We start from the raw sequence: 27742 nt of genomic DNA, 5'->3' as shown, positions 1-27742 counted from the left end.
CTAAGGGGGCAAACATGTTTTTAACTTATGTTATAGATCCCCATCTCGTTTTGATCTGTTAAAAATGTGAATGAGAATCAGCGAGGTAACACCCGGGTTGAAAGATTCCATTTCTGTTCCTTTGATATTTCATATTTCATCTCCACTGTTTGGATGGGATTTTTTTGGTTTTGTTTTTGTGTTTTTGAAAAGCCACAGGAATCATTCAGGCCGGTGTAGAACAATTGATTGAAGTTCAGATCTGTCCTTCTGATTCTTGTTATGAATCCAGCTCTGCTCGTCTGTGAAACACAATAATGAGTTTGGACTTTATTTATCTGTCTATTCATCCCGTCTTATGAGGTCTACCGCTCAATTATAACTGGTTTGAACTGCTGTCGCCGCTGTCACTTCAAAGCATGGAATAAGTAAACCTTTATCCTAAACACTGTAAATAAATGAGTCAAAAAGGAAAAAGGTCGGGAACTTTTCTTTCATGGCGCAAATAACAGACGTAGCAAAGCATCTCAGGTGACAGCCAACACTTAAAGAGAAATCAAGGAATGCAACCGCATTCCAAATAAATTTGGCAGGCCATCTTTCCTACATTCACCACTTGAAGTTTGAAACGGAGTAACGCTTTAAATATGATGTGACATGTTTGATGTGTCACAGTAAAAGTAAAAAGCGTTGTTTTGCCATTGACTGCGTATGAGATGGGTTAAGAAGGTTTTTTTATCCAACAGGCGCCACTGAAAATAGATTCTTTTATCTATTCATATGCAGCCTCATCAGGGTGGGATTGTGACATTTCTGAGCGTTAATGAATGATTGATATGACACTTTAATGGCTAATTCATTCAAACGATCTGGATGGCGTGTTTCCCCAGAGCTGGCTGCTCGCTCCACAACAACGCTCAGATTAGTGACCAGCTGAAGGCGGTACACTGCTTCACAAACAGATTTATACTCACTGAACTTGTATGAAAAAAAATGTTTCAGCTTCTTTAAAAGTTAGCTTTACAGATTTACAAAAGATGAAAAAAGTTGGATGAAACGTGCCCTGTGTGGGCCTGGGCTGAAAGAAACATTAAAAGCCAGATTTTAAATTCACACAGGGATAAAGACCTTCATTTTTGGACTCAGCATTTAAAGTTTTCACCCAGGAAGTTACAGTTCAGCCTTCCAAATGTAAAATGACCCTCAGCATACTGCCACAACGGTTACAAAGTGGCTTAAGGACAACAAAGTCAATGTTTTGGCCTGGCCATCATAAAGCCCAGGTGTCCAGTAGAGAATCTGTGGGCAGGTTAAAGGTCTTCCTGACTCTGTCCCATCAGTTATGTCACTATCAATGAGACAGAACTTCAGCAAACTGCGGTGAGGAGCTTGTGGAGAGAAAACACAAAACTGATGACTGGGGACAAACGATATTGGATTTGTGATTGATATCCAATATGCCAATATACTAAAACTCATTTGGCTGATAACCGATACCAGTACCAATATTTTTTTTTTCCCTATAAATACTTACTGAAACTATATAGCTTCTCTATTGTGGAAATAAAATACTGCATTATCTTTGTCAACTTAGCATGCTACCAAAAAGATGCTGAAAATGATGAAACACTTTCAACTTGCTTTATGTTTAATGTCAAATTTATTCATGACATTTGCTCTCTTTAAGACAATGACAACATTCAAACAGAGCACATTTGATGTAGTTCTGTGTTACAGGCATCATTGTCACTGGTTTGTCATATCAGAACAGCACCTTTTACATCAGTGAGTTATTTTGACGGAATGGCCAATGTCCTATTTAAATTTTTCAGCTAATATTGGCTGATAGCGATACCAAGTCATACGGTGAAAGGCAATGCTACCAAATACTGAGGAAATGTAAGTAAACCTCTGATTTTAAAGACATTAATAAACAAATCTGACATATTTCTCTCATTATTGTGGAATTTAGCAAAGAGAAATAATTTTGCTGATTCTAAATGACATAAAACAGAAGAAGTTTGATCCGATATAACTTCAGACAGTGGGGAGAAAAATATGTCTTTTTATTCAGGGTATGTAAACTTGTGGTTTCAACTGTACAATGTTAACATGAATGATTCTTTGTGCTCATTAATTATTCTAATTTCTGTGCATCCTCTGCAAATGTCATCTCTTTACAGATATGAAAGTAGTTCAGATTTATGTCTGTTTTTTATTTAAATAAAAAAATTCAGGACTTCTTTTCTTATTTCACCATCCTAGCAGCCAGCAAACAGAGGTTTGCTGGCTCCTGTCATCGCCTATCAAACACCTGCAGTGCAGCTTTGACATCCATTCCCAGATGGCTTGACATATATTTTTACATTAAATCGGGTCGTGCAAAATGTCTTGAACAGGCAGGTGGAGACCTTAAAACAGTTAAACGACACAAAAGGTCATCTTCATATGCCAGGTCATTACTGTAAATCATAATTTGTTCTTAATAACTGACCTGGTTAAATCAAGGTTAAATAAAAAGTGTAAGGGGTGAATGCAAGAAGATATTTAAAAACCTTTAAAACACTGGAGTTTAAAACACGCACAAAAGGCAAGAAAAAAAAGTTGCTCTCTCTTTCAGCACTTATGTGTCTAAGGAAACAATTTTTTTTGGTTTGGAAAAAGAGTTACTGTTTGATAATTGATAAAGAAAAAGGTCAGAAATAAAAGATGCAGGCACAGAGTGAAAGAGAGCCTGAGAGCTCCCCGGAGTTAGACAGTAAGACATTTAGACAGCTGCGCCTCAGGCAATAAAAGACAATGCATGAGTTTATTAAATGGCTTTTTAAAGCATTTCTTTTCAACAGAGGCAAGACTGATAGATTGTGGCAGGGAATGAGGGACTGAATATGTGCACATTTGTTTGGATTTACTTTTGTGAATATCTTTCTCTAAAATGTGGTAGCTAGAGAAAGAAATGTTTACTAAATACAATAAGTTGGCAGATAGGAGATTAAAAACAGAAATACTGGAAGTATGTCCTCAGACACATTGATTTATACCTAATAACACGCCATGGAGCTTCTGTGCAATAAACAAAACACATGTTGATCGATTTAAAGTAGAAAATACTGTCCTCATTATGCACATTAAACAAATATAAGCCGGGGGTTGTTTCAGTCAGTGCTGGCCTAATCGTTTCGGTGTAACATGTTTACCACACAACTGGACAGTGTGGAGCACAGCACAAGTTCAAACTGAGAATTACATTTTAAGTACATCTCAAAACATTTGAAAAAGTTCAACATTTTTTGTCACTTATTTCAGAAATGAAACTCTTTTATCAAGGAGAGTGAAATATTTAAAACATTTATTTCTTGTTTGGACTGTTATTACTTAGAATCCTGTAAGAAGAAAATAAGAAAATCTGTTTTTACCTCTACTTCCCACTTGCAGGTCTGACATTTATAATGTTTATTTTTGCGAGCCTGCTGTGAGCTCAGGAAAGTAAACGTGTTTCTTTATGTGCATTTTGAAGTTTTACATTAGAGTTTGATGGAAATGGCAAAATCTGAAAAGCTGTCTTCAATTTCGCAAACATTTTTTTTCCCAAAAAGAGTTAATGCATTAAAAGAAAGATGGAAACACGTTTACTGAATAAGTTTTAACGTAGAGAACTTTCCCAACCCAAATCTCCAGCAGGGAGTGGAGGACCGTCAGCCTGCAGTGGCCAGAGAGAGGCACTCTGGGCTGGGATAGGAGTGGTGGAACGCTCCCATCTACTGGGATGCCATCTTACCAGAGGCATGAAGCTCTGAGAAATTTCTAAGCACAAACCTCTAGCTTGAAGGGGACGACTCTCTCCATTTTTCATAGATATTTGCTACTTTGCAGCGTCTGCATCTTGTTTATTACAGTCCTACGTAGCGTCAACACCTGATGAAGTCATGGTTTGCATAGCCTGGTTGATTCCTTCTGATCCAGTAGATGGAAAAACTTTTTTATTTTAAAAGTTTTCTCAAAATTTGCATAACAATTGGATGGAAACATAGCTAAAGGAGATTATAAGTTGCTGATCTTTAAAAGGTCTGGTTGACAGCAGACGCTCTGCAGTGGTTGTAGTTACATTTCCTTTCATGTTTTAAGTATATTACAGCTAGGTTTATTTCCACTGAGGTGCATGGCTGGATCCTCTGTCTAGCCTCTCCCTGATTGCCTTGTTGACCTCAGACGAAGGGCTCTTCATTTACTGAATCTTAATGAGAAAAAACACTGAAGTCATGCTGTTTAGGCTTAATGAAACCAGAAAGAGCCCATATATCAACACTTTCTTCCTGACATCGCATGACACAAATTTGGCTGATTGAATTTGGAATGCATCTCTGATCTAAATTTCATGGGTGAAATATATATTTTTTATTTTTCTCTTGAACTTGCTTTGGAAGAAAGTCTGTTGTGTGGAAATGAAACGCTGAACAATAATTCATTCTTTTAGAGCCTTCTTTCTGGATTATTGTAACCCACTTCTTTTTGGAGTCAGTCAGTCTTCCATTTCTCACTTCCAACTGGTACAAAATGCTTCGTGCACACAAATTCTGACTTATCTCCTCTGCCTCCTTCCAGTTTGTTTCTAATTTATTTTCCAAGGTGCTTTTATTTGTTATAAATATTTTAATATCTGTGCTCTTTTTTATTCATCTAAATTGTTGCACCCATATGTACAATCTCTATTGTTCAGGTTAGTGCACCAGATATTTTTATATGTTCCAAAGACGTGATGCAGACTCAGAGGTGATAAAGCGCTGCAGCTCCAAAACAGTGGGATGCTTTGTAATTGCACGATAGACAGACACTTTCACTCACTGTTGTGAAGTCTAATTAAAAATATGCTTTTACTCTCTTTCCTTTGACTTGTTGTAATGAATATCATCCACTTTATTTTATTTTACTCTACTGTTTTGTCCTACATGTTTTAATTGTTGTATTATATGTCATATAGTTATTTTTACAGCTCCTGTGCATCTGTGTACCATTTTTAAATCTGACAGTGTAAAAGCTGTTGGTTTCCCATCCTGATAGGAAGCCATATGACCTAATTACCAAATTTCCACTGATTTCTACAAGAGTAAAACTAAAGACTTTGACTCTCCTGTCAAGTACTCAATTGGTTGGAATCTTACAAAAAAAGACAAAACTTGAATTTCTTTGATTCAACTTAACTTTTCATAGAGGACAGAAGCCACATGCAGGGCACACCAAAGTTCAATCCTAGGGTGTCTCTTATTCAATATGCTCCCACTAGCTCAGGTTATAACAGGAAATAAGATTAGCTATGCTGATGATATACAGCTCTGCATTACGATGTTGCCAGGTGACTCTGAACCCAACAGTGCCCTGAACAAATGCTTAGAACAAATCAATAATTTTCTCCAGAACACTCCAGAAGCAAAACTGAAGTTATTATATTTGGACCTAAAGAGGAACAATCTAGAGTCAGCACACAGCTTCAGTTATCACAGCTAGAAACTAGAGATATCCGGGTTTAGTGATGGCCGGTGCTGGCAACTGAGAAGGAGGTTACTGCCTTGCGTTAGCTTTGGAGAAGCTAGAGGCTAGCACACGGTTAGTCACACATTAGGTTACCTACTTCTTCTGCTTAGGAGGAGAAAAAAATAGGTGGAATCACCCTTTAGCTATCTGCTGAATTGGAAACCTCAGTCAGAAGTCAACTTCAGCTCGGCATAGTATAGTATCTTTATACTTGGTGTCACATTGGATTTCAGTAAACTCACATGTCAATAAATCTAATGTATGATTCTTACAGTGTATGCCAACTATCTTGATAAAGTTTCCTTTAAAGATAAAAGTATGAGTCGAGGGTAAATGGCCTATAGGCATGCTAGTAGCTTCCTGGCCAACGGTAATGCTAGCAAATTCAATGCTAACACTAGCTTATCCGTGCTAATTGCCAACAGTTAAGAAAACAAATTCAGTGAGTGACCAGCCTAAGGATGCTAGTCACTAACCCCTCCAAAGAGAACATAAGTGAGTAGTCTCTTTCTCATTTGCCCGCACCGGTTGCTGAGTCACAAACCGGCCTATCCGAACTGTAGCTGGCTTCAGAATGGATATAGCCTCCTACGACAAGGAAGTAGCCATCGCTGGGTACTCAGCAGTCTGAACTTTATGTCTGAAACCAAACCACAATGAATCACTCCAACACCACTATGATGGTTAATAAATGGCAGCTATGAGATCCAAACTGCAGCACTGCTAACATAGCTTCCTTCACTGCAGCGAACAAGTGGAGAATTCTAAATTGGCTAGAAATGTCACTGAACTGACGAGCTGTGGGTTAGTTTGGTTTTGGGTTCAGCTGGAGGTCAGCTCAAAAGTTCACAGAAGTGCATATCAAGCATTAAGCACTTTATTCCTTCTGTACCTGGTTCAGCTTCAGCTCCTGCTGCGTTCCGTTCAATCACTGACTGGTAGCTTGATCACAAAGGATGTGTTTATTTTAATTGCTGATTGGAGTGAAGGTTCCTCCACTATGGCTCTAATAGATACGGCGTTGCTGGCAGACTTTTGCTATAGGTGAGCAGAGGTTTAGAGGTTTGCTCCAAACAGATATTTTCAGCCAGTGATCACACTCCACTTTGATAAGTTTATCAGGTGACTGCACCAGAAGAACTTTTAATTAGTGTAGATAACAAAGCACTATGGAACACATAATGTTATATCCCATATGCATGGAAATCATTGTCTTTAATCCTCTTAGTGCTTTTCCCCTCCGTCCCCCATTATTCAGCAACTGACGTAAAACATGTTGGCACTCTGCAGAACCTTTTTGGTGAATGAAAAAATAAACCAGTTCTTTAATCTATCAGTAACATGGACTTTCAAGCTAAACTCTATTTAATTTTATGTCTGGGTAGATGAATTCCTACAGTAGCATTTCCCTGTTCCACTGAGTCCTCCACTTTGATTCCTCCTTCTGCAGGCTGCATCAGGGATCTACGCCTCAACGGCCGTTACATGCCACTAGACAGCCAGCCACGGGACGGGGTTTCCCAGGTCAGCGTGCAAGGGCTCTCCGTCGGATGTTCATCAGACTCCTGCAAAAAGTACCACTGTAAAGCCCCGTTTACCTGTGTGGACTTGTGGAGAGTGCACGAATGCAGGTACACACTCATACACACATGTAGCTGGTATAGATTTCAATCACTCTGGGAGGCTTACATTCATTTTCATCTTTTTAGGTCAAAGCCACAACGACTGACTTTTTTTGTGTATTCTTCAGGATTTGGATTTATTTGGGATCAATCAAAGATCATTGCACTTCATCTAAAGATTATTAGCGTAAAACCAAAAATAGCATTTCTACATTATAAACAACTCTGTAAAAGAGGAAGTTTTATGACAAGGCAATGAACTCATTGGAGTGCATCCAACTCTTCAAAGGTCAGTCCTCACTTTGACTCTGTTAAGCAAAACCTTCTTGATGGACTCTTGACTTCTATCAGAGTCTATCAAATCTACTCAATGGGAGTTTGTACTTCTGTCCAAGGAAATGGCACAAAGAAGCGATCAATAAATAAGAAGAGGAATCAGTGGTAAAATGAGAGGAATCATAACAGACGGTTAATAAAAACTCATTCAGGTATTTTTTTCTCAAGCACTTTTTGGATCCGGTAACAGTTAGCTCTGTTGCCTTTCAGCAGGAAGGTTATGGACTTCAGACTTTCTACGTTGAATTAGCATGTTGTAACCATGACCACGTAAGATCTCTCTGGGTTAGAGACGCACCGATCTGATACTAATATCTGTATCAGTTGCTGTTTTAAAAAAATAAAATCTAGATAGGCTGTCAGTGACAATGAATCTAATCCACAGGGGCAGATCTATTGAGTCTAACTTTATGCTTTGTGCTCTGAGTGCCTCATGCTTTATAATTTATTTTACATTATGCTTTGAATTCCTAATTGCACTTTCTGAACCATTTGAAAGTTTTGTTGCAGTTCATTTTGCATTGGCTCTTATATGCCTAATTGAACTGAGTGAACAAATCAAAATTGTTTTTACATGTTTGACCAAATTTGTGAAGTTATTGGTGTTTTTAAGCGTGTTGTACTGATGGAACGTTATCAAATGCATCTGTTGTTCAGTGCATCTACGTCTGTGTTTAAATAAAGAAACATTTTAAGTAAATTCAGCTGTTTTTCTGTATCGAATCAGTATCGACCAATACAATAACAATACCTGAGGTTTCGTATCAGAAGAGAAGAAAAGTTGATCAGTTCTTCTAATCTGGTGACTCCGGCTTCCTCCCACAGTCCAAAAACTTGACTGGTTTCTATAAATTGCCCTCTGGTCGTGTGTGTGTGCACGTGGTTGTCTGTCCTGTGTGTCTCTGTGTTTCCCTGTGATGGATTCAGGGTTTACTCCAATGTCTGCTGACGAGCTGTTTTCACTATAACCATTGCAGGCTTCTACAAAAGACAGCTGACGTTTTAGCAACATCATATTTTAGACCACCAGCAGGAACAAAATGTGTTTTTGATCACACACTTTGCTTCTAAAAAGACATTTTGAACAGATCTAAACAAAAGCAGTTGTAAATCTCAAGGAAAAAGAAAACATGTATTTTCACCTCTTATGAGGTGGAAACATTCTGATGTAAATTCATCAGTTCACAGGAAACCATTTTATAGAAGTCTGGAAAATAAGTCTTTTGCAGAAGTTTACCAATTTAACACATGAAGAAACATAGCTAAAAAATAACCTGATTTAAAAATGAAAAGAAATAAAAAATACAAGTTTTAGTCTATTTCTATAACATTCAGATTGCAACACAAGGTGTAGTTATTTCAGGCCTGAGCACAAATGTAAAACACTTTCATTGAATCCAACTATGACTTTTATTTCACACCAACTCCTATAAATTCTCTATGATTCAAGAAATGCTTTACCCTAATGCTACATGCAGTCACATTTTCACATAATTATCTATTTTTATGTTTCTGTTTAGATCTAGCACATCGCCGCTGAAGTCACCAGTATAATGTGTTCCATACCAAAGATTGCTTCACTAAATAACCAGCGTTGTACGCAGGAATCAATGTGTTTTCTACTCCCAGGCTCTTCAAAAAATAGTTTCATAGATTGCCTCGGCGAACACTCAAATCTCAATACAATTTACAATAAAACTCTCAGGTAAAGTGCCATCATTTATCAAGCATAACACAATTTTGCCAAATACTTTGGGAAATGATGGGAGTTGAAGGATCCTGTAGTTTAGGAGTAAAAGCCGAGATATCATCTTTGGCTGCATATTCCTGCATTCATCTCTTCAAATATTTTGTTTTCAGCTCTATTAGTTAAACAAATGTGCATGAGTAAATAAAGTAAGGCCATTAAATGCCTTCCAGGTGACGGTTGCAGCGGCTCAGAGGAGTCTCCTGCTGTTGTTTCCTCTATGCTGGCCCTTCACTGCTGGCTTCCAGAAACTTCACTGGATCTCCAAACAGTTTTCATCTCCCATTCATTTCCAGTTACCCCACTGAGTCAGAGTCTGTATTCTTAGTTCTCTGCTGTTATAAAGATGTGCTGCTATTATATTAAGAAAAACAATGGGGCTGCAAAATTGTGGCATAAAGAAATTGTTTTTAAAGTTATAGTTACATTTTTACACACACTCTACATGGTCTTGAATGTCCTATAAATTATAGGCTTTTAGTGATTCAGTTGGTGGGGCGTTGCTGGTGTAGGCCATGTTAGGTTCAGTTCCCAACCTTGAGGCCAGCTGTGGCCACTGAGGGAGGGGGCGTGGCCCTGAGCTGCTGCAATTGGTCCAGTCTGGTATCAGTCATGACTAATGGGCCGATCTACCAGCTTTATTAACCAATAACCATCATAATTAAAAAAACAAAACAAAAAACTGGCTGGACTCTGAAGACATTTATGAGCTCAGTTTCATAATGTTTTCTGTACTAAATAATTTACAATATAGAATGCTGGTGTTACTAATTTTAAAGCTCTTAATTGAGAAAATTGACTAAGTGAAAAAAAAATCACTTAATTTTCATTGATGTTGACCAGTTTTAAAACCTTAAATTGAATTCAATTGCAGTGCAATGTCCTGTCATCTATTTAGGATTTAATTTATTGAATCACCACTACATAAGTTTTCTTTTGTTCTGATACCCTTAAACCTGTTTGCACATTAAAACTCAGTTGTCTGCTATTAAAGTGTCATATTTTAACTTAGAATATGATCATAGATATTTCTTTTGATTATGATGTGTCATGAAAATGATACAAAAAATTGTCAACATTACATAAATGGTTGAAAAACTTTCCAGAAGTCAAAACCAACACATCTGCCTTCATAGACACTAATAAGAGCCTGAAAGCCTGTTGCCTGGTGACAGAATCATTCGAGACCGATGCTCTCTGTGGATGACTGATGCCCTGGATGGGTCTCCAACTTCTGCTTGATCAACATTTCATATGCACCTCTGTGTTTTCCACTCGTTAGAATCAGTGGGAATGTTGCGCGGTGCACACCCCCCCAATCAAACGGCGCTCTTAGTCACATCCACTAGTCCCAGCAATTTCTCTGCTATTGGAAACATCAGTCTCTAATCAGTGTGTCCAGCCTTCTGGCTTTCTAGCTTTTAATCTTGCCCCCACCCACACCTTCTCTTTCTTTTTCCATTTCCCTGATCCACTCACCCACATCATCCATCTACCTCCTTCCCCCACCCCCCCGGCCCCCAACAATGCTCTTTCTCACACGCAGCTCTTCCATTCATCTGTTATATTTCTATGACTCATCTTCATGAGTTTTCTAACCTTCTACCTCTGCCAAATGCACGGTCTACCTCTCTACTCTCATCCAGTGCATTTGTTCCTTTTTCCATCATCTGAACTAAACGTTAAAAGATGATAAGAGTGCAATAAATGTTGGCACCGAGCCCCTAAGCTCAGAAAAGCTGTCCATTTAACCTAATGTAGAAACCACGAACACACTTGAAGGAGCAGTATTATGTAAAATGGACTTGTTGAGCTTTTCATCATGTTATAATGTTATACCCTCATCAGAATCATACCTGGAGTGTTGCTTTGATTCTTTCATGCATGTTTCAGAAATCCTTTAATCTCCATGGCAACCATTCAGCCTCGGTGGACCTGCAGCTTCTCCTCAGAGCTGCAGTTTCCAAGCTTCCGTCTCACAGAGCAGCCCTCCTCCACTCAGCTCCCTCAGACTAGCCAGCAGCAATTAGCAAACACCTGGTGGAACTGTGCATCTGCTGAGCTCATTATATGAGCTACTTCTCAGAGCAACACTGGTAAAAACATTGTTAAAGGGTTAATAGAGGAGCCATGTTGTGATGACTTCCTGAAGGCAGAGTTTCAGAAAAAGCAGGAGTTTTTAAAGAGACAGAGTCCCAATTTCAAGGTGCTAATTTACAAAGTCAAATTTCCTTTAGGTCACATCTGATATATACAGCATTTTCATAACAACTGAAGTTGATATAATTACTTAATTGTACTGTAAAATGGCATTATATAACTGAAAAAAACACAATGCTGCCCATTTAAATTTGCATGTCCACAATTTAGGCACTGATAGTTGATATGTTCTCCTTACTAGCAGTTTTTGGATTCCAAAAATAAATAAATAAATCCAAGCAGCAATAGCTGAGAGCAATGTGTAGCTGAAAATGTTTTTTATTAACTCATGTTAGCAACAGATCAGAATTCCTGTTCTGGAAGATCTGGTCTGTCATTAAATCTGAAAACGCCACAACCATCCAGAGCTGGGTACGGCCCTACTTCTGTTTTTAACACACAATACAAGAGTGGATTATGATTAATAAATTAAAGTTATGGCAGTTGTTAAATTTAGGTCTATTTTTTTATGTTTTAATAACTATCTATTGCATTTCTAAGAGCCTGGGCACAGGCTTCAGGGAGCGCTAAGAATTTCTGTCTCTAAATGTAGCCCACAGAAGGCCTCGCTCACTACGAGTTGTTCACATGCAGATGTAAATTTAGACGAGTGTATTCCTTTCTTTCTGGGAAAATCCTTCCAGCGTCAACATTCCCAGAGATTCTATTTGCACAGTTGTTGTGGAAAGGAGGAAAAGCAGATGTTTTTTTGTTTTTTTTAAATAATACGGCTGATTTGCATCCTGATTGAGTCGTGGCAGTGGAACTGTGTCGTTCTCTGATCAGTCACCCCCCATTGCACTCCGATCACCGCTGAGCCATTAGCCTCTGGTTCCTGTTTTACACCGCCGTGCACATGGCCAGTGGCCATGAATGATCTAGTGAAATGTGTTTCTGGTTGTGTTATTATGACCAGTGATCTGAAACTACTCATCTAAATGGTGCTAGAGACGCCAAGCTGGGCAGATTTCAACAGCTAAAACACAAGCAAGTGAAAGTAGCTCAAACTCTATGTTGCATTAAAAATAATGATGATAAAAGCCAATGATTCTCACTCTTTATGCGTTACTGATGTTCTTTACAAGATTTCCATGAAACAAATCGAAAAAAGTAAAAATATTTCTGAGGTATTTTAATCCAGCTGAATCTTCTTGAGTCAAAAACAAGAGAAAACTTCTCCTTAATGAACTAGTCTATCTATCTAGATACAAAAATCCATGGAGAATAACAAAGCTAAACCTACTGATGCTAAATAAAACAAGAAACCATTTTAAGAGGAAACAAGAAAAAAAAAAAAACACTTGGCTCTGCCTCCCCCACCACACAACAACCAATCACAGCCCAGAACTGCTCTAGTTCACTAAAGTAACACTGAGAAGTTAGTGAAGCGTAGTTGTAATAAACTAGGGTATTAACACGTAATAATAAGTCATTACTTATGTTTTGTTGTTGTTAATGCATGTTCAATACATTTTTTGTATTTTTACTGAAGTCAGGATAAATTTGGGGAAAATTTTTAAATGAGGAAAAAAAACACAGCAACAAACGGCATCCATACACAACAAAGCTGCAAAAAAATATACATTCTATACAGAATTGCAATTCCTAGCTCTGGAAATTCTGGATCAGTTCAAAATGCTCAAAACTCAATTTTAGTCTGCTTAATGTTTTGTATATATATATTTAATTTAGGAAAAAGCCAGGCACCTAAGCAAACCTAATACTGGTAATTTAAGTTAATTTTATGCACAAACCTTTTTTTGCTTAAAAATAAACTGTTGGAATTGAATACAATATGAAACTTGATACATTAGCTTTAAGTAAATGTTCTGTTTGTGTTCACAGTCTTTTCCTCTTGTCAGCCACTTAAGCTAAACAGAATCTCTTGATCGTTGGAACAGAAAAATTAGACTCTGAATTAAAACTAGTTTCTGAATCGACTCGTGACCCAAAAAGATGAAACTGAATCACTTGACGCTGAATGATTAACATCTCTGATATATAAAAATAACTATTATCAGATCACTGAAAGTACATGGTACAAGTTAAATCTAACACAACAATGTGTGTTTAGTGGCAACTGCACCCCAACGTAGTGTGTATCTGACAAACATCTGAATATAAAACTTGTGTTTGTGGGTGTGATATCTATGTGATGCATTGCAGGGACCATTTACCTGACATTTACTACTGTGTCTGTACCAAAGCCTCGTCCCCATGAGGTGAAATGCTGCTTTTGGTTAGGGATAAGCTGTAAAAATGAATAGAAGTCAATGGAAAATCCCCACAAAGATAGAGAAACAAACATGAGAGTCCATGTGTGTGAGACAATCTTTTAAAACTATTAAGTATTATCCATGAATAGTAGCTGCTTTGTTAAGACAGGTTAGGAGGAGAAACTCATCAAAGCACAGACTCTAGTCATTGCTTATGAAAGCAGTGTTAACAGAGAGACCACAAGAGAAGCAGTGATGCCTGCCTGACTGACGGCTGTCCTGCATTCAACACCTACACAGTCTGCAGCCAGGCGTAATGAACGCTGAGTGCTGAGCTTTGGAGAGGGCACACAAACCCCCAAACAGAGCAAATTATCTTCTGAAATATCTCTCCAACAGCCGGGACTGTGTTTCCTACCAGCATTATGAGGATAGTCGGCATTTTCTCTGAACAGCAGAAATTAAATCTGAAGTGTACCTCAGACAATCCATTCCTCTTTGTTTTCACTGCTAAGCAGAATTGGAACATTGTTGACTGTCTAAACACTCACCAGTGTTGAATTGTTGTTGATTTTTTTTTTCCACAATAAAAAATGGCATTAAAACTCTCCATGAAATACAGCAAAATAGTGTCTAAAGCAACACTGAGTTCAATCTTAGCTGTAATGGCAACATCAAAAACTGAAATTTGCAGGAATTAATGTGAGATCAGAGTGATTTTGTTCCTCATTAGAGCCTGGAGACAATTAAAGTCTGGAGACAATAGTAGGTTTATGGGTCAGACTGAACCAGAGCAGAGAAGCCCCATTCAGAGGAAGGAGGCACTGAACTATAGGAGCTTCTAGTCGCTCATCACAGTACAGCACCATGGATGCCAGAGTGTGGTCACATCACAGCCCCACTGCTGACTCTGGATGTTTGGAGACTTCAGTGTTGATTCCAAAGGGGGTCACATATTATCTTTTACCACATATCTTTTGTCACATATATTTTGTTTCTCTCAGGAAAAACAAGAATCCATATTTCATATAGTCTGCCTCATACCTGGATTTCCCAATGCCCATGGGTGGATGTGTACAAACATTGTGTGTATCTTCCATGATGTGAAACAGTGTCAACTTACATTATAATTCACATTAAAGAGTGTGAGACTCTATTGATTTTTTTCCTCAGATAAAACGGTCAACACGCACTAAAAACGACCCAGGTGGAATCTTGTACTCAGAGCTTCAGTTTCCAAGCTTCTGCTTCACAGATCAGCCCTCCACCGCAACTCCCTCTCTCAACTCCTTCAGACTAGCCAGCAGCAATTAGCAAACAATTAGCAAACACCTGGTGGAGCTGCTCATCTACTGAGCTCATTATAGAAGCTACTTCTCAGTGCAACGCTGGTAAAAAACGTTGATAAATAGGAGCCATGTTGTGATGACTTTCTGAAGTCGGAGTTCCAGAAAGAGCAGGAGTTTTAAAGAGACAGAGACCCAATTCCAAGACTTTAAATCGCAAAGTCAACTTTTCTTTAAGTCATATTTGACGCAGCTTTAAAGAGGAGTAGCAGAAGCAAATGAGGTGGATTAGCAGAGATGCAAAAAGACAAATTGATGGTGTCATCCAGGACATGTTGTCATTGAATATCCTCTCTGCTGCCTGGATATTGAACTGTTAGCTTGTCATTACAGTCATCAGACTGTCAGTCAGCAACAGCATCTTCAGACAGAAGCTTCTTCAACAGGGGCGGAAACTTGTGCTAAGGGTTTCCAGGCTGGGGCCGTTGCTAACTCAGGATTGGCAAACAGCTGATCAACACCAGGGCCTAATATCTGTACTTTAAAAATAATTCACTGAAACTGAAAATATGTTCTAGAAGACCTTGCCATCTTTATAAATATTGGAGTATATTGATATTGTCATTGTTGCCACCACCTGTTTTGGAGGTGAACTGCTTGTTCCAAAGGTCTGCTGGTGAGCTGCATCCCCATGGCAACATCCAGTCACTGGAGGGATGGCAGCGCTGGTTGCCGGGGTCAAATTATGACAATATTTCATTTACTTTTAGGATAAACAGAGTATGTTTGAACTATGTTGAAATAACTGATATTATCACTTAAAATGTTTCACTATACTTACAATGTGTTTTCAATTACTCTATTGAAGAAAGTGAACTTGGATAAGATTCTAGTTTATTAAGCTTTACTTGTAAGAAAAAATAGAATCCAGCAAATTACTAATTAGGCTTTAATTTTATCTTGAAGCAGGAAGAAGCTAATGTAATATGGGTCATGTAGAATGAAAAGAATCCAAACTGTCCACCTCTCTGCTGCTTCCTTTTGCTAGAGCGAGAGCTAAGCTTCCACACGCCTCCTCTTCACTAAATAAAGAATCACAGATGTCATTTTATACAAATAATAGTATTGGAAACACTTCTTGACAATCCAACAAGTGTAAATAGCTAAACAGATTATATTGATGTGAGCATGATTGCAGAATAATAACCCATCTTGGCGGAAGACACACTACATTGACTCTCCATTTCTTTGTTTAGTGGCAGAAGACAAACAATAATGAGATAAATGAAAGTTGTGCTCAGAATGTATTGTGGCTCTTTCTCTGTGAAGTTAAGCCATTACTTCAAAGCATGAGCACCTCACCAGAGACGAGACACAAAACTCATTTCAGATAGCATCAGGATGTGGCGCCCAGAACTCCTCCATCGACACTGAATGAGATGCGGCTCTCATAAAGTGTTTGTTTAAGTTGCTTCACCCAAATGAGCTTTTAATTACAGTAGTGCTTTCTGAAGTGAAGCAGAAAATGTGGCCCCATCTGCATAAAATCACCCTTGTTACTGCCAGTACCACAGTCAGCGTTTTCATCTCCCGCCGTTCCTTCTCTATTAAAGTCTACATCCCTGTAAGATCAATGATTAAAGGAGTAATTAACTTCTTCCACTGGTGGGAAGTTGTAATAAATATTCCATAAGATTAGATGTGGGTGGTAATGAGTCAAATTTTTTCAGATAAATGATCCAAAGTTACTGTCCAAAGTATACTTAAAGGAATAGTTTTAATCCCCAAACCATTTCAATTTTTTAATAAGGAAGATTAAAAATGGACCAGCTTATGGTTACTTTTGGGTACACGTTTTCCACAGCTGTGATTTAGTGTGTCGTGTGTTTTGTTTATCGCTGTGTGCATTCATGACAATAAATCAATAACAGAATATATTACGATGGACACATAATCAATACCAATAGGAAATACATCTGATAGAATATTCAATAATTTCACTGAACTTTGGTTTAGAACCGCTCAGCATTCTGGGAGATGTAGGCAGAGGAAAAGCTTCGGCCACTCAACCTCTCATGTTGTTTGGCTGCAAGGTTGATGCCAAATGCTGACCCTCCTCCTGGTTGGTTGTTTCTGACTGCGAGCTATTGGACTGCATGAAGAAGGCAGAGGAGATCCATTTTTTCACAGATTATCTCTTATATCCTACTGTCCTACTGTCAGGACATGGTGACAATTGTAACAAATAAGTATTATTTTTTTTTTTTTTTACCAAGTGCAATTTGAACTGTCATAACAAATGTTTGACAGTTTGAATTGCTGTCAAACATTGTTTTTAAATTACGTAAACCTCTTTTCAACTCTTGTTTTTCTGCCTGGTTTTTTCGTGTTTTGCAGGTGTCCTCCTGGTCACATGATCCATGTGAACGGCACCAAAAAGTCCTGTGTGTACACGCTATGCGCTACGCGGCCTTGTCACCGGGGAACCTGCGTGGCCCAGTCACCCTCTAAATTCACCTGTCACTGTCCAGAGGGCTACAGGGGGCGCCACTGTGAGACAACATTGGCTGTTTATAGGGAGGACGTGGGCCTGAGCTTCAGCTCGCTCTTTGCCATCTGTATCTGCTTCATGGCGTTGCTCGGTAAGTGTTGCTTCAATTGCATCTCATAGATTGAAGAACACCAGCTTATATTTATAACCCTGGATCTGACAGTGTTGTGGAGCAGATTGCAGCAAGGGCATTCTGGGTAAATGCTACCAAAACAAATACTTGTGTTGTGGGAGAAATGGTCCTTTGCCAAACAAAAATGAAGAATCCTGCAACACCCAAAATCTCATACCACTCCATTTGTCTTCACATTTTGGGAAGAAGGAAGTTCCCTTCTTCAGATGTTTTTATGTTGTTTCCGTCAGTGGTTCTTGGTGCAGCGCCACCGCAGGTGAGGGGGCAGCGTGACAGGTTTAGTTTGGTTTCGTTAAGAGTCGTTCTGATGGGTTCTCTATCAGACCATATTTTAAAATAACTTTCCACTCTGCCCTTGTAACCTCAACATAAAAACTGTGGAGGAGAATCTTGAAGAAAAACATCCTATATTTATAAAAGTTGTATCATGTTTAATCTTTTGCTCTCTGATCTTTTCAGTACTGTTTGGCACCGAAAAGGTTAGAACACATTTTCCAACATTTCTAAATATATACGTACATGTCATCAAAGCTGCTAAATTAGTCCTCTTCATTTGAGAATTTGCTGTTCTTCGGTCATAAAATTGGTGAAATTTAGACAGTTTTACATCAAGAGGAACCGCTTCACGTATCGCCGCTCTCTAATGGAAATTTCTGCAAAGGCTGAGGTACAAATGTTATGTTCAGCGGATGTTTTTTTTCCCCTGCCATACACATAAGGATAAAAAGCTGGTATGTTTCCAAATTCTCCTTAGTGTCTTGTAAACTAAAGTTGTTTACTTTGCTCTTACAGCTGAGGAGGTGTTAGTGACTGAATCTAAGGATGTTTTCCTGGTAAAAGGGTTCAAATTGTAGCCTAGGGCTTCACATTCAGCCGGAGAACCCAGCCTTGCACCTTTTGCATACAGAAAGTGTGAACATCTGAAAAACAAACAGAAAAAAAAGTGATTCAAAAAAAAAAAATTTGAGAAATATCTGGCTTTATGTTGACATGAAATAAAGATAGGCCTTACTCTGTGTTTACAGCTTTGATGCTACAGCTTATGTTGTTTTCAGCAAGTGTTGTATGGAAAAGGGCTAACTAAATGATTGACGTGTGTGTGTGTGTGTGTGTGTGTGTGTGTGTGTGTGTGTGTGTGTGTGTGTGTGTGTGTGTGTGTGTGTGTGTGTGTGTGTGTGTGTACACTGTTTTTCTCCTGAAAGTATTCAACCTCCACGAAAAGATTAGCATCTCTTTGTAATAACCAAATGAAATATTACATGTCGCATCACAAAATTCAGTGTTTCACAACTTCTGCAGTCTGGAAATAATTCAGCATTCCTGGAGGAATCAAAGGTCTCAGGTTCATTAATATTCTTAAACCTCTGGCCATTCTTAGTTTGAAGCTGGAGTAGCCACCGTTTCTCTCACAATGAAATGTCACTGTCAAGACTTTGAGCTATTTCAGGTGTTCTGTCTGAAACATACTCATAAACACTTGGTTGGATTGGTTGCATTAGGTGTGCCTGAAATCACACTTGATTTGTAAATGTTTATTTGCAGTAGAGTTGAATTTGGCCTGTTTAAACAGTCATTTATCTGTTTCAAGCATCGGAAAACTTTACAATTTAAAATATTTTCAGATGCAACTTTAGATGAACAATCATCAGCAGGAATATCAGTGTGTCCTTCATGGCAGGAAACCTCAGCTGTCTGGTGAATGGCTGATATTTAAATGGCTGAAATTTACAAACAGATCCACAGATTAAGAAGCTGGTCAGAAATTTACAGCCAGATTGAGATATTTTCTTCTGCTTGGTGTAATCCACAGTTGAGACTAAAATTATTCATAACCATGGAAGATTTTGGTTTAATCTCCTCATTTTTTATTTTTATCAACATGTTTCTTTTTATTGGAAGTAACACTTTCTGGAGTCGCAACTTGAATCCAATACAGAGGAAAGGAGGTGATGGCAAGGAGGCCTTTTAACCTCAAAATATTAATATGTGTTCATCAATATGACAATAGAAACATGCAGCAAGGTGGTCACCAACTTTAAGAAGCATTTAAATATGCTTTAATGCATTTTAAGAAATAATTTCAAGCATGTTCTTTTTAAGTCTGTTCCCCGTTTACATTGTGCATTATGTTTATGGCCGATCAGTGATTTACCAATGGTGTAAATCACTGGTCCCCAAACTACGGCCCGCCTCCACATTTGGTCCGGCCCCCTGAGCAGTACCAGAGACCATTTAGATTTTTTTTTATATACCGTATTTTCCGGACCATAAGCCGCTTATACAACCCCTGGCAAAAAGTATGGAATCACCAGTGTTGGATGAGCAGTCATTCAGACATTTCATGCTGTAAAACAAACTCGGATCAAAAACATGATACAATATTAAGGTCATTCCAAAGTGCAACTTGTTGGCTTTCAGGAACACTCAAAGAAATGAAGAGAAAACATTGTGGAAGTCAGTGAATGATACTTTTATTGACCAAACACAGGGAAATAAATATGGAATCACTCAATTCTGAGGAAAAAAGTATGGAATCACTCAAATTGGAGGTAGAAAAAAGGACACACCCAGTCTATTTCCTTTCCCTAAATGGACACCTGCCCCAGATTAGATGTGCCCGTTAGTGTGCAGTTCAAAACACCTGCAGTCATGACACCTTGGAGGGCTGCTGGACGAAGTGGAGTGGCGAGAACCATGACTCCAACAAGAGAAATGTCCCTTGAAACAAAAGAGAGGATTGTGAAACTTCTTGAAGAAGGTAACCCTTCACGCATGGTTGCTAAAGATGTGGGCTGTTCACAGTCAGCTGTATCCAAGATATGGTCCAAACACAAACAGCATGGAATGGTTGTTAAAGCCAAGCGTACTGGTAGACCAAGAAAGACATTAAAGCGTCAAGACAAACAACTAAAGGTCATTTGTCTTGAAAACCAAAAAAGTACAACTAAACAGATGAAGCATAAATGGGAGGAAGCTGGAGTCAATGTATGTGACCGAACCGTAAGAAATCGCCTAAAGGAGGTGGGATTTCAATACAGGAAAGCTAAATGAAAACCAGCATTGACACCTAACCATAAAAGAACAAGATTCCGATGGGCTAAGGAGAGGCAATCATGGACTGTGGATGACTGGATGAAAGTTGTCTTCAGTGATGAGTCAAGAATCTGCAATGGACAAGGTGATGATGCTGGAACTTTTGTTTGGTGCCGTTCCAGTGAGATTTATGAAGAGGCCTGCCTGAAGAAAACAACCAAATTTCCACAGTCCTTGATGATATGGGGCTGCATGTCAGGCAAAGGCACTGGGGAGATGACTGTGGTTAATTCTTCTATCAATGCACAAGTTTACATTGACATTTTGGACAGTTTTCTCATCCCTTCAATTGAACAGATGTTTGGAGATGATGAAATAATTTTCCAAGATGACAATGCATCGTGCCATAGGGCAAAAACAGTGAAGGCATTCCTTGAAGAAAGACACATTCAGTCGATGTCATGGCCTGCAAATAGTCCAGATCTCAACCCAATAGAAAACCTGTGGTGGAGATTGAAAAAAATGTTCCACAAGAAGGCTCCAACCTGCAAAGCTGATCTGGCAACTGCTATCAAAGAGAGTAGGCACCAAATACTGTTTGTCCCTCATCAAGTCCATGCCTCAGAGACTAAAAGCTGTTATAAAAGCCAAAGATGGTGCAACTAAATACTAGTGATGTATTTTGAATGGTCTTTTGTTTATGTGTTTTTCATGATTCCATACTTTTTTCCTCAGAATTGAGTGATTCCATATTTATTTCCCTGTGTTTGGTCAATAAAAGTATCATTCACTGACTTCCACAATGTTTTCTCTTCATTTCTTTGAGTGTTCCTGAAAGCCAACAAGTTGCACTTTGGAACGACCTTAATATTGTGTCATGTTTTTGATCCGAGTTTGTTTTACAGCATGAAATGTCTGAATGACTGCTCATCCAACACTGGTGATTCCATACTTTTTGCCAGGGGTTGTATGTGGATTTTTCTTCAACCACCAGGGGGCTCTTTAGCAGGAAGTGGATCATTGGAAGTCAAAATTGGAAATAAACGAAGAAAGCGCCCATTAAAACGGAATTAGGTTTTAATACGGAATTGAAATTTGAGAATGTTGCTGATCAGTTAAATAGCATTGAGGGGGAAAAGATTTTTCTTTTTTTTTTTTAAATAATACTGGGATCATTATGGGAATTTGATGTATAGTATATTAGGATCCAGTAAATGGCAGTAGTGCAACAATAAGGGATGCAAGCAGCTGTTGAAATCTAAAGAAGAAGAAGAAGAAAGCGCCTATTTTCATTTAGCACATGCTAGTAGCAGACACGAAGGATCAGCACTTTTACTGTTACAGTTACCGTTCGTAATCAGTTCTGTTAAATCTAAACTTGGCAACTTTTTCTTTTTCAGCCGTGATAAATGTGATATTCAATTGACCTGTTATTACTCAAATGTTGGCTGTCCACCCCCCCCTGCTGCTGCATAGTTGTGGTAAAACTGGAGCGGCAGAGATATCTGCGGTTTATATGTGTATGTTTACTGTTTTTTTGTTTTGTTTTTTTTCTTTTTTAACTTTGGGGTTGTGCCTTATAGTCTGGTGCGGCTCATAGTTTGCAAAATACGGACTATAATCCTTCCTGGATTTATTCTGTGAAGAACCCAGAGAGGGTTATTTGGTTATTATTTATTTCATAAATACTGTTATTATTTATTTCCTGACTTTTGTTCTGTGAAGAACCCAGAGGATGTTATTTGATTGTGCTTTCTGGAAAACAATACATTTTTACATTTAGGCACTCCTGCAATCGTCACATTTTTTCTGTTACAAACTGACTCCGGCCCCCCAGCAGAGAAGGGAAAAGTTATGTGGCCCTCACAGGAAAACGTTTGGAGATCCCTGGTGTAAATATTGCAATAACCTGTCGACTACACCACTATGATTGCTTCTCTGCTTCAGTTAAAAACCTCATCACTCTCACTGACACATGACCAAACAAATAACACATGGTCAACTCTCCCCTCTCAAAATGCATGTACAAATGGCAACAAGATGGAAATAACTATCAGATATTAATATCGGCCCAGTTTTTCTCACAGGACGGATTCTGAAATGTTGAAAACGGCTAACAATGGCCAATACCGACGTCGATGCTAATATTTTGCTTATACTTAAATATGGCTTCCAAAAAATGAACTCTACAAATACAATGAAATTAGGTTTTAGCTCTTGGTTGATTAAATCAATTATTGTTTAAAATTATCTGATGTCCAAACTGTTTTATGTACCTTAAAAACAGACAGTTAACAAAATAGCACAAAGTCAGAATTCCATGACACATTTTAAAGTTTGTCATGTAAAAAGTAAGAGTGAGAATCAAAGGAAAAGCTGAAACTTCAGTCCAAAATGATGAGAGTTGGTCAACCTTGGTCAACTTGATAAGTTAATCAATTAGTTGTTAGCAGCTTGTTTTGCACACTGACAAGGAAAGGATGAGTCAGTTTGAGAATTTTCTTAGGTAGATCAGAAAATGCTTTATTAGAGTTTCATTTTGTGAAACAATAAAAGTACAGAGGGTGTAGAAAGAATCCTGAAAGTAAAGCCAGTAGAAAATAAACCCACTGTAGTTGGAATGATGATGCAGCTGTGTCGTGTCTTAGTAAGGATACAGACAAGCTTGTGCTTTTTGCGAACACATCAGGTTTGGTAACATCGTTTTCTAAATCTTCTAAGAGAACTGCTGTCCTACCAGAACTTCTTGTCATTGACTTTCTGTAAAAGAATAAACAATCTGGATCTTTCGGAGTCTTCAACTCTGTTTTTGTACACCGAGAAACAGTGACAGTGTGTTTTAAGAAAGAATACATAATAGTCATTCTCAGGAGAGCAGGTAAGCCCACCAGGACGCAGTCTGTTCATATCGCCGAAGGACAAAAAAACATTTATTTTTTTCTTTTACATAATGCCTTCATGCATACTGACACTCTACATTTTTCAAAACTGAACCTCAGACATTTTGAAAACTAAATGAGCCCCTGATGAGCACGAGCCACATTGAGATTCAAACGGTGCTGTGGCCACGCCCTGCAGGACGCAAAGACATGCAGGCTAGAAGATGATTGGTGTTGTGAAGAAGCAATTCTCCAGTAAGAGACAAAACCTTGCATCTAATAATGTTAACTCTGAATGATGACACCACTTTATGCTGACAGAATTAACCTTGGCTACTTTGACCTCACTGCATCACAGTTATGTAGTGTTTCTACATAACGCATTAGCTGTGTGTTTCCGGATGTTTCTAATTATTTCTGAAATGTGTCAGATTGTTGCTTCAACTCTTTGAAGTGCAGTAAACTAAAGCAGTAGGTATTTAAGCTGTTGGAATAATGCTATCACACTTACACTAACAGGGGCCTGTAAACACACAACACTTAGAAGCAGTTGTAATAATTACTGCATGATGCATTGCATTAGGTGCTAATAGGAAGCACAACCTTGAAGGGAAGGACAACAAATCAATTGTTTTTTTGTTTTTTTTCAGTGTATCAGGTAGAAGGGGTGCAGCTGGAACTGGATAGAATTTTGTCAAGTCATTTCTTGTTTAAAATTATGTTTTGCAAAGCAAGTAAAACTTTAGAAAGCAACAATTTTATCCTTTTTTAGATTTTGGATTCCTCACATAAAAGCTTTATCAAACCACATTCAGTCATGCAGAGGTTAGTTGACATTCTGCTGAAATTCTGCTCAGGTTTCATTGATCCATAGATCTCTGAAAAACATGCAGATATATGTTCTTAGTCTTTCAACGGTGATATAACTTGCAATGTTGCAACAATGGGTAAATAACTATTTAATAACTAATGTATTTAAAATTTTTAGACTGTTTGGTGTCGTAATTGTGAGGGTGTGCATGCAGCAGACCTTTGACGTGATCGTTATTGCCTCGAGAAACAAGAATATTTGCACAAATAAAAGTGTTGACATTAAAAAGAACTGAAGGATGCAAATAGTTTCAGATGAGCAACAGGCCAGAGTCCACCACAGTGGACAGAGTCCAGCACCACCCTGAGACAGCGCAGGGTGTGGGTGGGTGGAACAAAAGGTCGTCACAAAATTTGGATATGCAACCAAAGCCTGTTTATTTTTCTAATATCCTTAAACGTGCTTCCTTAGCATAAGTTTCAAAAGTATTAAGAAATTCAGCATGACTGGTAAGGGATTTAAAAAGGTCTCAAGATCATTTGAAATGGTACAGAAAACAAAGTCTTAAGTGAAAGTGTGATGTTATGTGACACTGGAGTAACATCCAATCACAGACAGCAATGTTTTTGGTTTTAAAAATGATAAAAATAAAAACTTACAGCAATTTCAGAGGAAACTCAGTTTTGCAATCTCGATGTTTCCATAAAATAAAAAATGAAATTAAAATCTCATATGAAACTATAGAGGATGCAGTGCAGCAAACCGTAGCTGCATTTCTATTACAAATGTTCACAAATCTTTGTAGATATTCAGCTAATGTGGAAAAAACACAACTGCAAAATAAGAAATAGAAATCAAAACTACACGTGAATAGCCTTGTTCATGCAGTGTCATTAAAAATTATGGCAGTGACCATAATTTTTATTTTTATGAATTATGAATAGATTAATGGCTGATTATTTTCATAATCCAGCCCTGGTGCTAGCGCTCATCATCTATCAGCCAATCAGAGGAGACTTCGGCGTCTTATTCAGGTATTGGAGCAACAAGCCCCGCCTACTTGGGGGCGGCTATGTATGCTCCGTTTGGGGAAATTGTAGTTGGAGATTTTGGAATAGTTATGGATTCAACATGTTGGAATGACACACAGCTTTATGAACGGTGATGCTGTGAGAGCTCTGGTGGAGCCAGCTGCATATTGTCTGGAAAAACATAAACAAACCATCTTTGTCGTCTGTGCCAGTAGCAGCATCTGTAGTTCTCTACCGTGTTCTGTTCCATGTCTGAGCCCAAAAGATATGTTAGCATTTCATTTGAAAGAACCAAATATTTAATAGAGAATTCCTAATTTTTCCACGACACCTGCTGCATAGCCATTAACCATAAAATTGCACAAATTTAAATTACGAAAATTATTATTCATGTGCGATTTTAATGCCTTTTCTTATTTAATGGAAACTAAAGATTTACATACATTTGTAAGTGAAATGCAGCTACTGTACAGGCATTACTATCCAAGTGGCCAGAAATCTGCATATGAACAGCTGGATTGTGCATATATGAGGGAAGTTAAAAAGTTAAAGTGCAAGGGGCCACAAACATGGACGAGTTGCTTGATGAAACATGGAACAATTAATTTAAAAATAGTTTATTAAGTACAAAGAAAAATGAACTGTTGCTGTCATAAAGTTTTTTCAACGGGTCATTTTAAATGACACATAGACAACGATGAGTAAATCCCAAATCACAGAACTATCAAGAGGTTGAATATGATGAGCAGGATGTGGTTGTAGATCATTTGTACCTATATGGTCATCTGGGCTGTGGCCATCAACCTATCTGGAGTAAACTGGTAAAACCATCACTGACCTCTCAGAAGAGGTGGCTCTGGCTCCGGCCGTGACTCTACATAAAGCCTCCAGGCCCCAGGACTGCTCATTTAGAAATGACAGTGTCACACTCAGCTAAGCACAGGAATAAAAAGAAGTGCAGGTCTGACAGAATCCCCAAAGGTTTACTGGCCTGGTGTCACTCCCATCCTTCACACAGTGACATTTTGCTGGTTGAAAATCATGAATTTTTTTCAAAACAACTGACTGAAACAGGATTCACTGGTGACTTTTGGTCTGACAAACTTTAATTGTGGATTAGTTATAGAGCCAAGAAACAATCATTTTATGAGAAACTGTGAAACTGTGTTGTTTGTAAAACAGAATCTGTGCACATTCAGCTTTTCTGTAATTTATCGGTTCCTATTATTATCCACAGTGTGATTATTAATTTCCTCCATTCCACTGGTAAACTGTTTGATTCCTAACAATATGAAATAGTTTCCATTAATTGATCATTTTATTACCATTTCCCACCAAAGCCTATTGGAGGGCAGTTGGTTCACTATCACCTCTTTCTATAACATGTTGATCTTATTTCTGTTGCCATACTTTATATCTTTATATAAATCTTTCTTTATATACATTTGAAAGAATATTTTTGGCCATTTGTAGGACATGTTGGTTTTATGTGTTTTTTTAAATTATTGTAGGTGTGTTACAAGAGCAAGTTGACATTGACCGCTCCATTCTGGGTGAAACCCAACACACGGGACGCAATACCAACAACAGCAAGAAAAGATGAACATTGCACAGCTTTCCTGTGTTGTGACTCAAGCCCACATGTCCACATCTACATGTACAAGCACAAAATTTCACATGTTGAATGTCATTGGTGATTGACTGGAGCAGGGCTAGCGATCGCCACCTCATTGTGCAAACTCCATAGAAAATGAATGGAGCAGCTCCCATGTGTCTTTAAGCGCAAATTTATCTCCAGTTGAGTGGATGATGTTGGTTTTTGCCATTGGCTGACTTCAGTTGCCAGCCTATACGAGGGTGGGTGTATTCTATACAGAAAAACCTGAAAACCTTTAAGCATGTCTCTACAGGAGTTATGGTTGTAGAGAGCCACATACAGTGTGAGGACAAAGCCACTGCTGAGGGCCATAAACTGACCCCAGAAATGTCACACTCTTTGATATGTTTGATTGTAATATAGCAGGATCCCCAAACCACCCATTGTATTTATATTTTTATAAATCTTAAATTTCATTCAGAAACTGTGTTGTTTTTTGTGCCAGTATAGTGGAATTTAATGAAGTGGTCGATCATAGTACCATCAAAGTCTTTGACTCTTTCACAGATTTGATTCATGCATTAAAATTAAGCACTCCATAGGTTCTATTGTATTTCTTCTTGGAAGAAATTCCTCAGTTCCACATACAGCATCTGAAATCTGCATGAATTCTTGGAGTGCCGCTGTGTATTTCAGGAGTCTTACTCCTGGTGTGTTGGTAGCTGTTTGCGCTTAATGATTGGATTGTGGTGTATCAGCCGTTCATCCAAAATCCTTTGAACACCTTTAAAAA

The 27742-nt window shown here is 38.3% G+C and overlaps 1 protein-coding gene across 1 annotated transcript in view; it reads left to right on the top strand.

Annotated features, from left to right (window-relative positions):
* The window catches only part of LOC106925612 (neural-cadherin-like), a 105906-nt gene that overhangs the window by 60841 nt on the left and 17323 nt on the right, over nucleotides 1-27742 (top strand). Inside the window, exons 10-11 of the mRNA XM_088004601.1 lie at nucleotides 6959-7139; nucleotides 17312-17556. Of these exons, the coding sequence (XP_087860727.1) occupies nucleotides 6959-7139; nucleotides 17312-17556 (426 nt within the window). The remainder of the gene's footprint in view (nucleotides 1-6958; nucleotides 7140-17311; nucleotides 17557-27742) is intronic.

Source organism: Poecilia mexicana, unplaced genomic scaffold (genome assembly GCF_051168715.1).
Source record: "Poecilia mexicana isolate PSO_F unplaced genomic scaffold, ASM5116871v1 scaffold_3, whole genome shotgun sequence".
Lineage (NCBI taxonomy): Eukaryota > Metazoa > Chordata > Actinopteri > Cyprinodontiformes > Poeciliidae > Poecilia > Poecilia mexicana.
Note: the sequence above shows the minus strand (reverse complement) of the source record. Positions and strands in the feature narration are given on the sequence as shown.